The following is a 16,717-nucleotide window of genomic DNA, read 5'->3' as shown; positions in this document are numbered from 1 at the left end:
GTCTCCCGTCTCACAGAAGCACAAAGTTGACACTAATACCTGTAAAATAGGAACCCCCAGAGAAACTTGTTCATGCTGGGAAACCGGGCTGTGCTCACTCACATGAGGACTTAGACCTCTTACCCATGGCCAGCTGACATGATTTTAAACAAAGGTGTCTTTCTCATTGTTAAGATGAAGCTATTGGTTTATATAATTCTAGTTAACAAGCTGAATCACACGGTCACTTCCTAACGCACAGGCCTCAACGGATTCTGGAAAACATCTATATTTTTTTCCATTGATTGAATTATTGGCCACGAATCTAGCTGTCAATTCTGCTCTTCAAAAAATTATCACTTCATCTGTGAAGCACAATGCAAATTCATGGTGGAGAGTAGATAAAATAATAGATGGTAGATTCCCAACTGGTGACATTTGCTAAACCACCAAAGGTATTGAAGAGATACAAAAAGCTTTCAAAACAGTGCAGAAAAGAATTACAGAAAAAAAAGAAAAAAATCTGCACCTAAAGGAACACAAAGCAAACATGTACTATTTACTGGGATTTGCATTCTGTAACAAAGGTTGGTGTTTAGTAAATACATTAATATCACATTCTAGACTAGTTCACTGTTACCTCATTCTCATTTACCTTATCACAATCCCCATTCTTTATTTGCTTATCAGACTTATTTTGCTTTATTGGACTTTTCACTTCTAATATCTGGAAAAGAAAGAAAATCTTGTAAAAATTAAATGCATTATTGGATACAATTACATCTGAAAAACTCTGCTATCAGTTAGTAACCCAAAGAATATAACATCTGGAGAATATGTAATCAAAACTCAAAACTCAGCTTTTAATTCTTTAATCCATACAACCTATTCATATGTTTCAGAAAAAAGCAGCTTACAGCAGAAAATGCTGAGCTGCTGGAATGAGGTGATATGGGTATTATTAATCCTTAAAATAATTAATTTCACATTATTGAAAGCCTTCTCAACGCTTTTTTGTGTCTTTGGCATGCTGGTAGAATAAGAGGTGTGATCGTGCAGGTGCAAAATGATCCTGAGGTACTCTGCAGTGCTTTTGAAATGTCACGTGACCAGTACGTATTTCCTGTTCTTTCCCCGCCTCCGCCCCACAGCTGTCTCTTGTCTTCCACAGAGAATGAGACATAGTCTTCGAAATAACTGTATGACTTGTAGCTGAAAAAAAAAGCTTTTGACAGTAATTTCTCTTGCACTTATGCAGCACTCTTCCTTCAGTGCCATACAAAGCCATTTACTACCACATTTATAAACCCAAGAGTGCTTTGTCCAGCACTGAGCCACATCAACAAGCAGCAGAGCACCATGCTTAGTATGAAAATCTTAGGATTAAAGGGAGGAATATTTTGGGGAAACAGAACTATAGATTTTTCTTCTGATTTTTCCCACACGACACACTTTTTTGAAGCTGAAAATAAGAGTTAAAAACCCAGCCATTTCATTCCTAATCCAGAATACAATTGTTTCTTCTGAAAAACAGAGGAAAATAAGTGATCGCAGATGATGGAAGATTTTGTTAAACCTTTCATTATAAGTAACACTAATATCACTACCACGATTATCTCCAACACCACACTGGACAGTCACAACACATGACAAAACTCAGCAAATAAGGAAATATGGTCTGTAAAAGCAGGTCTGCTAGACTAGCAAGAAGCTTCACTGACAGCTTCCTTTATACCCCCTGTCATTTCTAGTTCCCTCAGTATAAATGACTAAAATTCCATGCATGCTTCTCAGGGTGACAAACACCATAAAAACAGAGCAGACAGGCAGTTACTTCCCTATATAAAAAAAGTAACTGCAGATCTGATTTAACTTTACTTAATCAGAACGCAATACATGATCCTTTCCTGAAGAAAAATCCCAGTTCTTCAATTCAATGTCCCCTAGGGTTACTGCTGTGTAGGCCAGTGGAAGAAAAAGTCTTGTTTTCAAAAAAAAGACCTCTAGGCATGGATCCAGTACCTTTTAAATGCTTTTCTTGTTTTTAAATGAAAAAAATCTTGATTTCAAATAGAATCTTAGCAAGAACACAGTATATTTATAAAAGTTGCTTCCTTGCAGTGCTCTTGATGTGTAATTGAAATCTAACATCTTAAGCACTCTTGTTTAGATGAGACACAACATAGTGACATCTGAGGAATCATAGAAATAACTGCCTTAGCCCTTTAGTTCTGTGAATGGAATTTGTCAATACAAGCCTGGTTTCATCAGTCAAAAGAATCATCCCGGCAAGCAGCACTACACTACAAAGCAGAGATTTCAAATGCGGCTATGGTCCACACAATTTGAATTTTCACAAAGCTTCCCTAAATTTATCATTTTCAGCTCAATTATGAAATTCAGCTCAAAATTCTATAAAAATAGAAGAAGGTATGTGACACTCAATTTTAGCTGGTATACTGCTATTGTTTGGAGTGTCTAAATGTGCTGGTAGACCTTCTGTTAGATCACTGAAGGAAAAAGGAACATGAAAGATGTGATTGTGTGGGCTGCTGATATTGAGAATACAATTACTTAACAATTACATTGTCTCTGTAGAAGTTATTCATTAAACAACAAGCCATAGATAGATGTTATTTGTCTTGTGCTGATGTTTCCAGTAAATGCAATATTCTTCATCTTTGTAGTTTGCTTTTTGCCCTCAAAAGACTGTCTCTTAAAAACATGTAACTTTGGTACAGATCAGCTTCGAAAAGCCTACAGAGTTTCTGGTGGATAGTCAGAATGCTTTCTGGACATGGAATCTTTCCTCTCTCCATGCACAAACTACTTCCTAGGTTTTTTTCTTCCATAGTGCCATTCTTGTCAGTTAAGTTCAAATACAATGTTTAGGTTTTGCACTATCAGTAAGCTTGTATTGGAAACCTTTTTAGAGAAGCAATGACAAGTAAATAATTTCTGCCAGATAATGGAAGCAGTTAACCTAAAAGACATAGGAAAGACTCATCCATAAAACTTACTGTCTAAACCACAAACTTTCATTAATACATTATGTAGACACTATTCTAATGATATCAATACTGTAAGCAGCCATTTATTGTCAGTCAGCAAATTTCATGACTGCTTTGTGTATGGGCCACCTGACAACTAGGAGTGGATTATGGCTCCCTATAATAAGTGCTGAATTATCTATTCTATAAATTATGGGCTTTTTTAAAAGAACATCAGATTTTGAGTTTAATTTTTATATTTAGAGAGCCTGACTTTATTGGTGAGCGGGGATGATGTCACTCCCAAACTCTGATTCCCATTTGTCCCTGATATCTCTGCAGCCCTAGGTTGTTTAATTTCTTTTCTCTAAAAAAACAGAACTACCCTACTTTCCCACCTCGAATATTACAGCAAAGTTAAGTCTTAGAGATACAGAACAAGTACTCTGACAGCGGAGTAAAAACTACTGTGTCTTCTAGATAAACACTGTGGGGGGTGGGGGGGGATAGGGAATAGAAAAATGAACTGTGTGTACTGCTAACACAAACCCAAACCTCTATCAGTTGTTTGACTGATACTGTAAAGCCAGTTTGTATTGTGTACCTTACGAAGCTACGATTATTCATATGGCAAGGACACATTTCTTAAAATACTGATGAAAACATTACTTTGGTCATTAGCATTTGCTAAACCAAATACTACTTCTCCTGAAAACAAAACAAACCAAAACTCTTATGTCAGTTTACAGACTATGCCACTGCACTGAAGTAATCAGAATGCCATATAAGCTCCCTAGGACTGTATTTACCAATCCTGACTTTACCTGGTTGTTGTTGGTTTTCAGTAAAGGTGGCGCTGGCTCATGATGTAGTGGTGAGGAAGCTGAACTGCTGTCACTGTCACTGCCATCACTCAGACTAACCCTATGGAAAAACAGAGCCAAGAAATTACACCTGCAGACCAAGGGCTGTCAACAGGGGTGAACTGCGCTTGCACTTTGATGTAGGACACTAAGAATGACCCCTCACTAAGCAAGCCATCATTAACCAACCTCACACGGAACAGCAGCATCTGAGCAGGGCTGTGCTCCAGGAAAAGCTCAGCACAGGAAGGAGAACAAGGGTGTCTGTCTGCACTTGGGTGAGATGCCATGTCTGTGTAACAGCATCTATTGTCACAGAAACAGTTAACTATTTAGAACATTAAACTGCTGTTCCCAGTGTTCCTGGAGCAAGTTCGCATCTCGGTTCATAGCCATGTGTTTTAAATATACTTTTCTGCTCTTCTAAAAGCTTTCTAAACAGCTGTACTTCACACTTGGACAAGAGTTTCACTGAAAAATTCCTTGCTCCTTATCATAAATAACATTTTTTTTCCTGGCTAAAATTTAAAAACTTAGTGTTTCAGAAGAGGCCCCGTGAAAAAGGTCAGATCCTAGTCAGTCTCATCATTTATGTACTTACGAACAACTGAGTGTACTTACTTGTTAGAAGAAAGTAAAAATGGTTATTTGGGATAAAAAGTAGAGAAACATTAGCCTTAAGATTTTGTTAAACTGAAACAAAATCTCCACACTTAGAGACAAGCTGAGCTTGAGATAATCCTTTATACAATCACCAACACAAACAAAATCTTAAACTACTAGACATCTTGGTTTTTTTCCTACTTAATTCCTGCTGCTAAAGTCCACCAGGGAATAGGCTGAGATTACCTTCCCATTTAAGCAGTAGCTGGTACTGGTGCTCAAGTGCTGTTCACTCACAGCTATACCCTGTGGATCAGATAAAGATCCTACTATGAAAAGGTTCAGGAGAAATTGTTTCAGGTTTTCAACAACGTTCAGGTGGAGCTTCAAGCTGCCCGAAGAACAGATGATTTTTGGAATGCTCTCTTAAGGTTGTAGCGAGGATGCAAAAGCATATTTTAAAAAGCAATTTCTGTGACAGTTCATTGCTTTACCTTCTATCTGCACTTTTACATGTTACCTACTGCATACCACACAGAATTAACTTGAAATTCAAATTTCATTAGTTCTGATCCAATTTAACAACCTAATCTAAAACTGGTAAGTAGATCTTGAAAACAAGACACTATGTACAGAATAGTTCATCAGTCAATTAAAGTACTTAATTCTATATCATTTATGCCAAAGAGTAATTGTGACTACTCCCCAGAAGTCACAATGGCATGAAATCAAGGAAAGTCAGATGAAGGAGGATCATCATAACCATGGGGATTAGTACAGAAGCACTTTGTATTTGGAATGGTTAATCCTGATAGTTTTTAGAAGAGGCCGTTTTACATGCATATGCTTTAAAAAGAGAGGCTGAATTCCTGCCCGTTTGCTACTCAGGACTTTGGGAACATTAGATCTCACCATATTACTAACAAGCACAAAGTCTTGGCCACCAGACTACTTGCAATCACAAGATAGTCACCTTCGACTCCTGCTTCCTCCTCGTGTATTTACAGGTCGTTCCAACTCAGAATCATTGTCATTCTCATCCACTTCATCTGATTCATCTTCATTATCATCTGAATGCAGATCTTTCATTATAGACCTCAATGGACCTGAAACACCAGAGACAATAAAATACACAAATGAAGTTCACTTTGCAGTGTTGCAGGCAACTCACCCAGCTTTGTATATGATGAAAAACTATTGTCCCTGCACGGGTGTTGGGAGGAGAGAGTCTTAAACATTAAACAAATGAAGTAATTCACTGGGGACTTATGCTGCAGGGACTTATCCATGAATCATTTACTCACACAAGCAACTTAATCAGCTTCAATAGACATGACAGTGAAGCAACTCGTATGTTTAAGTGTTTGCAGGATTGGCCCCCTGGACCATAGCTGAAGTAAAATACTGTCATGCCAGTAGAAATTGACTATTAATGTATTATTATTACTAGTAGTAGTAATAGTATTGGAAGCAAGATTCTTTTTCATCACTGGGTTTTCACATTTTTGCTTTCTCAAAGAGCATATGTGAGCAAATATCTACAGGGACATACTGATCAGTACTATTACACTTGTGAGGTTAATCCATGTATTGAGAAGCACAGTCTAACAAATTGTTCTAACACATACTGGCCAAGGCAGTCTCTGTCTTCCTGTTTTTATTTATTTAGCTTTAGCTATTCCCTTTATTTCACAGTAAATTTCAGGTCAAGTAAGCACTTGACCATGTTCATAGGTAAAAAGTGCATCAATCTCACATAACACCATGCTATCTCTTTTCCTGAATTGACAGAAGGTACAAAGCTTGACTGGCTCACAAAACTACATGAAATTCAGTTTGGGATTTAGGTTTGATTTTACTCAATTTATTTTGCTTTAAAAGTTACAGAAAGAGGAATATGTTTAACATATCTGGGAAATGTAACACTACAACTGCTTGAAATATAAGGGGGCAAAAACAACTTATAAGAGGGCAAGAAGCAAGATTGATGCCAGAGGGCATTTAACTCTAAAGTGAGAGACATGAAACAGCAAACAAAAGCAATGGTGATGTCTGCAGGAACAGCAATTACAACTACAGTTCTGTAATTCCTGCAGCCCAGGAAACACTAGTACTAGTGTGGATGAAGTGAGTGCTCTTCAAAAGGAGCAACTCTTTATTTGCTCATGAGGAAACAGGGTCAACGTGTGACATCCCTTGTCACTGCCAGAAGTGAAGACAGACCTCTGCCAGAGTCATATTCCTAATACAGAAGGTGTTCCCTTCATGGAAGGAATGGCTTCAGGGATTATTCCAGATCAAGCAAGGCTCAGGTCACAGGCATTTTGACTCATTTTGTGCAAGTGATTTCAAAGCCAATGTTGAGCATGACTTACCACTAAGCTTACACTAGAACTTTTATAAATCGGTGCAGCTTTGGCTGGTTCAGATGAATGGTTTCTTCTCTGTTTTTACACCTTAAGGTTGCCTGGGAAGAAGCCCAGATGTTACTGACGGGCAAATTCCTGGTGGAACAGACACTTGTACAGGCCACAAGGAAAGTGGAACTATACCAATGTGTTTCTTGTCCATGCAGCCACCATTGATCTGTGTTCCACTTTCTGTTACTGTTTGGGTCTCAGGCAGACAATGCTCAGCTACTTGCAAATGGTAACTTGTAGTCTGAACATTTAATCATCTGACTCTTGAAGGAGGGAAAGGACTCCTTCCTTGGCTTATAATAGGAACAGTAATTAACATATTTCCTTTAAAAGGAGAAGAGAGGGCACAGCATCAGCACAGGAATGAAGGAAGAATTTGCCCATTTTGATCTTTTGGAAAATGTTCTTACTGGTCTGCTTGACTGTTGAGGTCAGTAAATGAGAGACATGGCATAAGGAACTAAATTATTTGAGGTAAAGGGTAAGAAAACATAATTAAATTATAAATATAGGAAGAACTCCACGTTTCAAGCAAGATGAAAGGTTAGAAGACAAGGGTATTTCCACAAGCTATGCCTAGCCTAGAAAGGCTAGTTTCACCTTACTGGGCAAAAACACTAACAAACTTTATGAAAGTTCTACTGAATACAGCTGTCCTTGTCTGCACTGACAGCAGATGAGTCTCACTCCACTCCATAGGCCAAAGTCCGCTTCTGAGAATGCATTTGTCTCCTCTCCCAACACACAGGAGGAAGAAAAAGATAGAAAAGACATGGTAAAGAACAAACTAAAGGATCATCGTAGGTGTCAAGGTTTAAGGCAAGGCGGCAATAAACCAGGACAATAGGCTTGATGAAAAAGCAGAGGAAAAGGTCAGTGGGAGGAAAGGTAAAACTATCAACCAAAGCCTAATTTTGTAATTGTACTTAGCGTGACATATGAAGAGCTCATCTTTCATAAGAGACCAGCACATAACTTCACAACATGGAAACTGGTAGCTATGCTTGCGAGTCACCCAAAACATCAGTCCATGACTTTATTTTCGTAATGGAAGCAGAAAGTAAACCAGCACAGAGTCCTCATGATCCCTACACAGCCTGCTCTCCCAGGTTCAAGCTAACTCATTATTATTGTCTATGTTCTGTTTTCAAGTATAGCAGAGGGCTATTTCATACCCTGATACTCCCTTGCTGTGTTCTGGGACAATCAGACAGTCCTGTCTCAAGTTGCCAACAGGCTCATTCCTCTTTCTTAGAGAAGAATGAACGTAGACTGCTGAGACATAACGATCACTGACAGGCTCATAGGCCTTTAACAACCTGTTATTAAGACACGTTTTCACTTAATGTAGGACTATGTCTGGGACTGTGAAGAGGTAATTTAGTACCCAGATAGCTAAATTTTCAGCAGACATTCCTAACGGTCAGCAAAGCACTAATTTTTAGGTCTCTTGTTTCTAGCACTGACAGCTAACACTTAATTTAAAAAGTCCATGACAACCTTTTTAAGGATTTGAGAATTTGATATCTCCTAATGGCTCAGAATAGTTAAGGAGAAACTGCAAACTAAAGGCTGCCCAAGAGCAAGTGCTCTTGGTGAGAAAACAAGCCCCAAGAGCCAAAGAACTTGAAGAACCTTAGGTTAGCCCACTGCTTTTGCAAAAAGAAGTGAAAAAAGCTCATGCTGTGGTTTTCTGACACTTGAGTGACCACTGGAGTTTGAACACAGTGGAAAAAGAACAACAGCCCTGGCAAGTAACTTTTAATAAGGGAAAAAAAGCATGGGTTCTGGCCAGAGAATAACATTCTTAAGAAGGTACAAAAACCAGAAAGACAGTCTGTGATATGTCTTCTGTTCGACCCAGAAGAGATGAATGGATCCAGTCTGCTCAGAAGTAAATACTAAGTCAAGAGGTTTTTCTCCAGCATAAGATAGCAGATACAGGAATAGTATCCAAATATTCTGGCTCATAATGGACAGTTCACACCACTAATGAGGTTTTCATGAGAGCAAAGATGGGGTTTCAGCAAGAAGGGTTTCTGTTTAGCCTCAGGTAAAAAAAATCAAATGCCTGAAGCCAGTCATCAACCACAGTTAACTTCTGTTTTTGCTTTCTTTCACTTGGAGTAATGCTGCCAGAACACACTAGAAAATCCATACCCATCACCTACAGAAAGGCAGTAGGACAGATACGCACCATGCGTAGATCTGTTTAAAAACAAATTGTCTGCCTGAGGTACTAATATATTTTCATAACATGAAACCAAGTCTACCATTGAGAAATATAAATGGATAAAATAAAGGTAATTTTAATTAGTCAGAAGCTGCTTTTTTAATGCTTCTGATCTAAAGAACAAAAGAAAAGCTGACTAAGAATGTTATCAGTTGTACAATCTTATAAACCTAGGGAAAAAGGCCAAGCAGGAGCTAACCAGTTTTAACAGATCATGTAGAATGAGTCTCAACTTATCTATAGAAAACTGGTTTTGGCAAATTCTCTGGGAAGAAAAATTTACTTCTTCACTGAGTTCCAAGTAAACTGTAATTATTAGCCAGAAAATCAAAATGCAAACTTAAAGTCAACTTGAAGTCTGACCATCACCTTCCTCTGCGGCATATCTAAAGTAAATACCATATGCTCTTAAAACTCTGCAATGGCATGGGAGGATCATGGCCCTTTGAAAGGATCCACATATACACATCCTTGGGCTGCCCCTGGGAAGCCACATCTTCCTTTGCAGGGCTTCAGATTGAGCCAGGTGCCATGTCACCTATCCCTGCAGAAGAATAACATCAAAACCAGAAGCTTTTTCAAATTTAGCATCTGCTAAGTGACTGGCATGTACTTAGTGCTTCAGAAAAAAATACCTTTCACAAGCTTTTTCCAGATCGACCTTTTTTTCCCTTTTATTTTGCCCTTACAGCCACATCTGAAAACAACCCAAGGCAAAGTCTCTGAAGCAAAACTGTAACCAGTTCAGGCCGTGAAAGGCAGAAAAAAAACAGTAATGAGATGCCACCAGTTCTGTTTTTATTGGCCCCTTCATTTCACACATTCCTTTCATTTTAGTTTTCCTTTGTTGGTACCTTGTTGTCTGCTGTTTTGAGATGGTGTAAAACTGGAACTGGAACTGGAGCTGGAACTGGCAGGGCTGGGCTGTTCAGACTTAAAAGGAAAAAAAAGAAAATAAATAACATTGTAAGAAACATTTTTGCCTAAACACCTTACTGTTAATTACTGCCTAAGGCATGCTGCCAAGAAAAAAGAACTACAGAACAGAATAATACTCAAAGATCTTTATTTCAGGTGTTAGTGAGGCAAACATTGTGGAAATTGCTATGCACTCAACATACATACACATTACTACACCATGTCTAGTCCTTTATTAAAGCAAATACCTTAATAAAAGTTCTCAATGCCTTGTTTGAAAGGATATACAACATGAGGGCCTAAATGAGTTTAAAATAGACCTAAGTCTCCTGTGTCCTTTCATACTCTAGTTGCAACACCTTCCAAATTGGTAAGAATGAAGTAGAATCAAAAACCAGACAAAGACCTGAGCAGACCACACTAAATGCCAGAAAACCTCACACAGTTTTCTCTCTTCTTCCTTAGAAAACAAGTCTTAAGATGAGGATTCAAAATGAAGTTTTCTGCTGTTATAAGATTTATCCTCATCCCAACACTTTTCATATGTGTTAAGACCCTACAGATAGTTACAGTGATTGAACCAGAAGGATTGCCTTGCTACACAGGGAAATTATCTGGAACACACAGATTACAAAATAGAACCAGATTTAAAAAACAGAGTAGTTAAAATCAGTTTATGTTACTTAATGAACAGTTCTCCACATTTGTTTTTCTACTATTGTTTAAAATGTATACATTTCTCTTTAAAACTATATAAGATTGCTAAGAAAGGCCTATTACTTAATCTAAAAATTATACATAATTTTTCTCATAGTAGTTATGGCTTATGAGGGTTCAAAGTGGAACACAATAGGTTCCACTTAAATAAGAGAAGAAACTTCTTCTCAGTGAGGGTTACAGGGCACTGGAACAGGCTGCCCAGGGAGGATGTGGAGTCTCCTTCTCTGGAGACATTCAAAACCCACCTGGACACATTCCTGTGTAACCTCATCTGGGTGTTCCTGCTCCAGCAGGGGGATTGGACTGGATGAGCTTTTGAGGTCCCTTCCAATCCCTAAAAGTCTGTGATTCTGTGACAAGTCTTGTTTCCTGTTGTCATGTTGCATGTCTCCACATACTTTTTTGCTGTTTCTTAAGCTCAGTGGCTTGAAGTGCGTGGTTGTCATACACACTTGAACATACATTTGTGTACATGAGAGAAAGAACAAATCTGGGCACAAAGGATGCCAACAGAGAACATAAAACAAGAAAGAAGTGTCTGTACAGAGGAAATGGTGAAAATCAGGTTAGGAAGCAAAGAAAATCTGGTTACACTTCAAATTTTATACAACTGCGTTACCATGACGTTACCGTTATCCAGGCTAATGAAAGTTTTCTGACTCTCCTTGCCTGTACAACATCCCTTGTGATTAAGTTAGGACTAAACTGCTCTCAAAAATAACAGCAGTAATATCTACTCACTGTAAAACTCAATTTTCACACACGCAGGCTACCTAAGCCTGACATCTGCTTTTTCTCCATAAATCAATCTATTGTTGCCTTTCATAATGAGCAGGCAGATTTACAGCCTTTTACCGCCTTTTCTCACAAAGAGAGATGCCTATTTGGGCAACAGAATGCCTGAGAAAAACACCATTAACATCTGCTCTCCTCAAATCAACACCAGCTCCAGTACTCACAGACACACAGGAAAAATACAAACTCTGGATCTGACAGCATGGGCATATACAGCTTGTATACAAGTCAATCAGCCCTGTGCAAAGAAACAGTGAACAACACAACCAATTTCTGAGTACCAAGAGAGATTCTTACGTGGTCCACAGCACCAGACCTTTTTGGAAGACACTGCAGCATCACTTGACAGTGCTCCAAAAATCACGTAATTCAAGTAATTTTTTTTTTTTTTAATTGACTAGACTTCTGCAAAACCGTACAAGATTTTCACCTGTAAAATAATTACGATAACAAGAAACAGACTGCCCTGATGAACAACAAGAGTCAATGCAAACTTTAGAGACATCACCACTCTGGAAACTAATTTCAGTCTTCTAGGTTCAGGTTGCTCTCAAACATCTGGTTTACCTGTTGCTTTTGCAGCAAAATTACTAGCTGACAACAGGATTCTGTGCGTTTCCATAAACTGTCTTTTTCCTTCTATTAATTTCAACATGAGCTTTAACTTATGTAAAATCTATGCTTTAAAAGGTAACAAACACTAAAAGACTATCATATTCAGTTTAAAATACGTGAGGAAGTGCTAAAGCTGCAGGGGGAAAAACAAAAAGTCCCACAGGTGCAGAGATACTTGTCACTACTAAAACTTCACTACTTTATTTTTACTGGAAATAAAAAAATAAAAGGGAAAAGGCCCAGACTCTTTCATATTATAAGGCATGCAAACACCAATGAAATTCCTCCGTGTCAAAATTTTTCTCAGTATTAACTAATTGAGACAGGATCACAAGAAAGAAGGGATATGTATATGTATAAAACTGTTATAGTCCCTTCCTGGTAAAAATTTTGCTCCGCTTTAGCAAGATCACTTTGAGACACCAAACCACAGAAAGTCCCAATGAAACACAATTCAACATCTATACTCTTTTAAAAAGTATTCTTAATGACTCTTGAAGCAATCTACATTATTTCCTTAAACTGCTTTGCCTGAATATGTATTCCAAGAAATACAGATTGCCATAAATGTTTAAATTGTCTAGAACTGGAAATTAAACAGTTTTTTTCAACTTTGAGAAGTCAGGGATGAGAACATACACAATGGAAACAGCTGCTTTTAACATAAGAATTAATGTTATTAAGAGAAAAGACTTGCATTTTAGAAGGAGCTAAAAATATACCTTCCACATATTAATATGAATTAGCGCCTACAGTGCCAACACTTCAAGTAACCAGAGGCTACCTTTTGTCACTTAAGCAAAGCTTTCTGGCAGTTTTACAGGCTGTTATCCTGAGGAGTTAGGTATTTATGGCTTTATTCACTTGGGCTTTCTGCTCTTATCCACTGGTTACTAATCACTAAACAGATTTTTTTTTTTTTTTTTTTTAAATGGGTCTGAAATCAGCTAAAGGGTGTTCTTCAACAATAGAAGCTTAAGACAGTACCAGTCAAGAGCTTCTCTCATATGACCTTTTCCTGTTTTACTAGTTTTCTCTTCCTGTAGAGAAGCTAATGAGAATTTGGGCCCAAACTGTTCATTAGTGCAATGACCCGATATGATTTATTGCATTCTTAGACAGTCTGTTTCATTTTAGTGCTCTAACACTGATGCACAGGAGACACTGGCTTCTTTATTAGACCTGGTTGAAGGTTTCTGTGCTTTGAAACAGTTCAGCAAGAAAAGGGACTTTTCTTTGCCTCAAGCTTTCCCTAAAAAGGTACCTTCTTCACCAGCTCTAAACCATTTGGCTTCTGTCATTGCCATACTTTTGTTTGTTTTTACAAGTTGTACAACAACTTACTTTAGAGCTGCATACAATTTTCAGACAAACTCACCTGTTTATGACACCAGATATAACAGAACTGTTTCTGTAATATTTCATGGTTGCCCAGATTCATATAACTACTTCTAAAAACAAACCGCATCATTTCAAGCTCTTTATTTACAATAAAAAATAGAAAACATCTGTATGTGTGTGAGAACGGCTTTTCTTGACATCCCTTGAACCATTTTTAAAGGAAGCTTACATATTGTTTCCTGAAATAAAATTTAAATTATGTAGTAATATCCCATTTCATATCAGCCACTCTACATACTTCTTATTTTTATGCACATACTCTAAAGACTTATTTTTCCCCGCACCATACATACTGAAAAGTCTACCCACTCAAAACTGCTTATAGCTGAGTATTATTGCTTCTTTGTCTGAAGTTAGCTTGTCAGGGAGGAGGAAAACTATCCCCCAAGACAAGCCGCCTTCTCTAACAGAATTCCTGTACTTACAAACTCTACTGCCTCCACCTCAGCTTTTAGTAGAGTAATCCAACCCATCTGTAGCTCAAAGAACAGAACAACCACACCTCATCCACCAAGCACCCACACCTGCCATTGCCAAGGGGACACACCATTTGGGTGTTTGTGATACCACAAGGCTGAACGGAGCTGCCTGCACCCTGCCCAAATTCTGTATCACCACATCTCCTTGCAAGCTGCTATTGATTCATTAGCAACCAGCCTCCATGGCAGGGTAAAACTTCCTTTTTAACCATTCACAGAAGCTAACTTGCAGATTGCAAGCTCAGAATGGAAGAACAGGGCTATGGAGTAGGAAGTGGAATTAATTATCTTCTTATAGAAATGGAAATATTTATTCATAACTATGATGTTTAAGGAACTAAAAATATTTAGAGAAGTAATTTAAGATTTAGAAGATGTAAAATTTGAACAGTAAATGACAGATAATTGATTTTTGAGAGCAGGCTGAGACAGTAATTTGGCAGAGAATGTGACCTAAGGTATTGATAAGTGGTGCCCAACAATAGGATGAGGGGCAATGGGCACAGATCAAAGCACAGGAGGTTACATCTGAATATAAGGAGAAAATTCTCTGAGGGTGACAGAACACTGGAACAGGCTGCCCAGAGAGGTTGTAGAGTCTCCTTTTCTGGAGACATTCAAAACCCACCCAGACATATACCTGTGCAATCTGCTCTAAGTGAACCTGCTTTAACAGGTGGGTTGGACTGGATGATCTCCAGGGGTCCCTTCCAACCCCAACCATTCTGTGATTCTGTGATAGATTGGAGCAATGGTCAATGCTTCTTGAAGAGCAAGGACGATCGAGGATACTACAGGCCAGTCAGCCTCACCTCAGTCCCTGGGAAGGTGATGGATAGCTAATACTGGAAACCATTTCTAGGCACTTAAAGATGAGCAAATCATGAGGAGCAGTCAGCATGGTTTCACCAAGACAAAGTCACAATTGGCTAACTTGACAAACTTTTGTGATTAAATGACTGGTAGAAGCAGGAAAAGCAGCAGATATTGTCTACCTGGGCTTCAGTAAGGCCTTTGACACCATCTCCCTCAAGATCCTCATAAAGAAGCTGTTGATGGGCTGGATGAGCAGACAGCAATGTGGACTGAAAACTGGCTGAAGGGTTGGGCTCAGAGGGTGGTGATCAGCGGTGTAAAGTATATTTGGAGGCCAGTAGCTAGCACTGTACCCCAAGGGTCAACACGGTATCCAGTCCTATTGAAAATCTTCACTAATGGTCTGGACAATGGGACAGAGTGTGCCCTCAGTGAGTTTGCTGGTTGCACAAGACTGGAGAAGTGGCTGATAGGCCAGAAAGTCATCCTGCCACCCAGAGGGACCTTGACAGCCAGGAGAAATGGGCAGACAGGAACCTCACAAAGTTCAACAAGGACAAATGTGAAGTCCTGTAGCCATGGAAGAACAGCCCCATGCACCAACATTCTGGGGGCATCCCAGCTGGAAAGCAGATTGGCAGAAAAGGACCTGGGGGTCCTCATGATCTTATTAATGTACATAAACACCTGAAGGGAGGGTACAAAAAGGATGGCAACCCGGCTCTTTACAGTGGTGCCCAGTGACAGGACCAGAGGCAATGGGCACAAACTGAAAACCAGGAGGTTCCCTCTGAACATCAGGAAACACTTTTGTACTGGCACAGGTTTCCCAGGGAGGTTGTGGAGCAACCCTCCTCAGAAATAATTTTTAAAAGGTCTAGACAGAGTGCTAGGCAACCAGCTCTAAATGGCCCTGGTTAAGCAGGGAAGTTGGACCAGAAGACCATCAGAGGTCCCTTCCAACATCAACCAGTCTATGATTCTATGAATCTGAAACACAGCCTTCATTTAACAATAACTATCCAGAAAAGACCTTCAGTCAAACATTGCAAGTGTTTCATCTGAACAATCGCAGTGGATTAAGCAGAATTTGCCTTTCTTGAGAGACCCTCCAACTGAAACAAGTATCTATTTTCGAAAGAAAATTATTTTCATTCTATATTTATATACACATTTGGTCTCAACTTTATAAATAAAAAAATAAACTTGATATTCTGCTAACATAAAAACTCAGAAATAGTCAAGCTATTGTAAGACTTGGAGAAGACTCATGAAAAGGAGACTGATCTAACACATGTGGATAAAAAAATTCTTTTGCAAGTACACAGGACAATACAGTTGAAAAATTAATCACTAGTGAAGGCCATTGCCTGCAGGAATATTTTTTTCTGACGAAACCTTATTGGTAAGAGCAGAAGACAGTCAGTAAAGCAGGTAAAGAAGTATGGGAGAGAAGACTGTAATTTCACATGCAGGATATGAGAATGTATTTTATGCCTAGAAGATAATGAGTAAACTAAAGGTAAAATAAACTACAAATGTGTATGGTCACGTATTAACATGGTCTTAACAAACTGAAAGAGGCAGACTGCAAACTGATGCAAGTTCTCATCAGATTACCTCAACCAAGAAGGATGAAAACTCTGTGCTGAGTATGTAGGTAATGCTGGCAATGACAGGGTTATAGAAAGTCTTTGGCTTTTCAAAATTGGCACTAAAACCTATGGACCACATTTCCCCAAGAAGGTGGTCAATATTTGTGAAGAACCAAGAAAGTATGAGCAGCACAGCATGAGGAAGTTAACAGCCACGTATTCTACTCGTAAGTCTGAATTATGTGAAAAAACAAACTACCACAAAAATGGGGCCTGCTTATGGAAGATAT

At 38.7% G+C, this 16,717-nt stretch overlaps 1 protein-coding gene across 4 annotated transcripts in view; it reads right to left on the bottom strand.

The window, feature by feature from the left end:
• MLLT3 (MLLT3 super elongation complex subunit) overlaps positions 1-16,717 on the bottom strand; it is a 119,708-nt gene that overhangs the window by 10,295 nt on the left and 92,696 nt on the right. For all 4 annotated transcript variants that reach the window (XM_065861728.2, XM_071802589.1, XM_065861727.2 and 1 more), the window contains 4 exons: positions 9,943-10,021; positions 5,409-5,541; positions 3,794-3,893; positions 635-706 (listed from right to left, as the gene is read on the bottom strand). In XM_065861728.2, coding sequence (XP_065717800.1) covers positions 635-706; positions 3,794-3,893; positions 5,409-5,541; positions 9,943-10,021 — 384 coding nt within the window. The remainder of the gene's footprint in view (positions 1-634; positions 707-3,793; positions 3,894-5,408; positions 5,542-9,942; positions 10,022-16,717) is intronic.

The sequence above is a fragment of the Patagioenas fasciata genome, chromosome Z, assembly GCF_037038585.1.
Source record: "Patagioenas fasciata isolate bPatFas1 chromosome Z, bPatFas1.hap1, whole genome shotgun sequence".
Classification (NCBI taxonomy): Eukaryota; Metazoa; Chordata; class Aves; order Columbiformes; family Columbidae; genus Patagioenas; species Patagioenas fasciata.
This window is presented reverse-complemented; position numbering and strand designations above follow the sequence as displayed.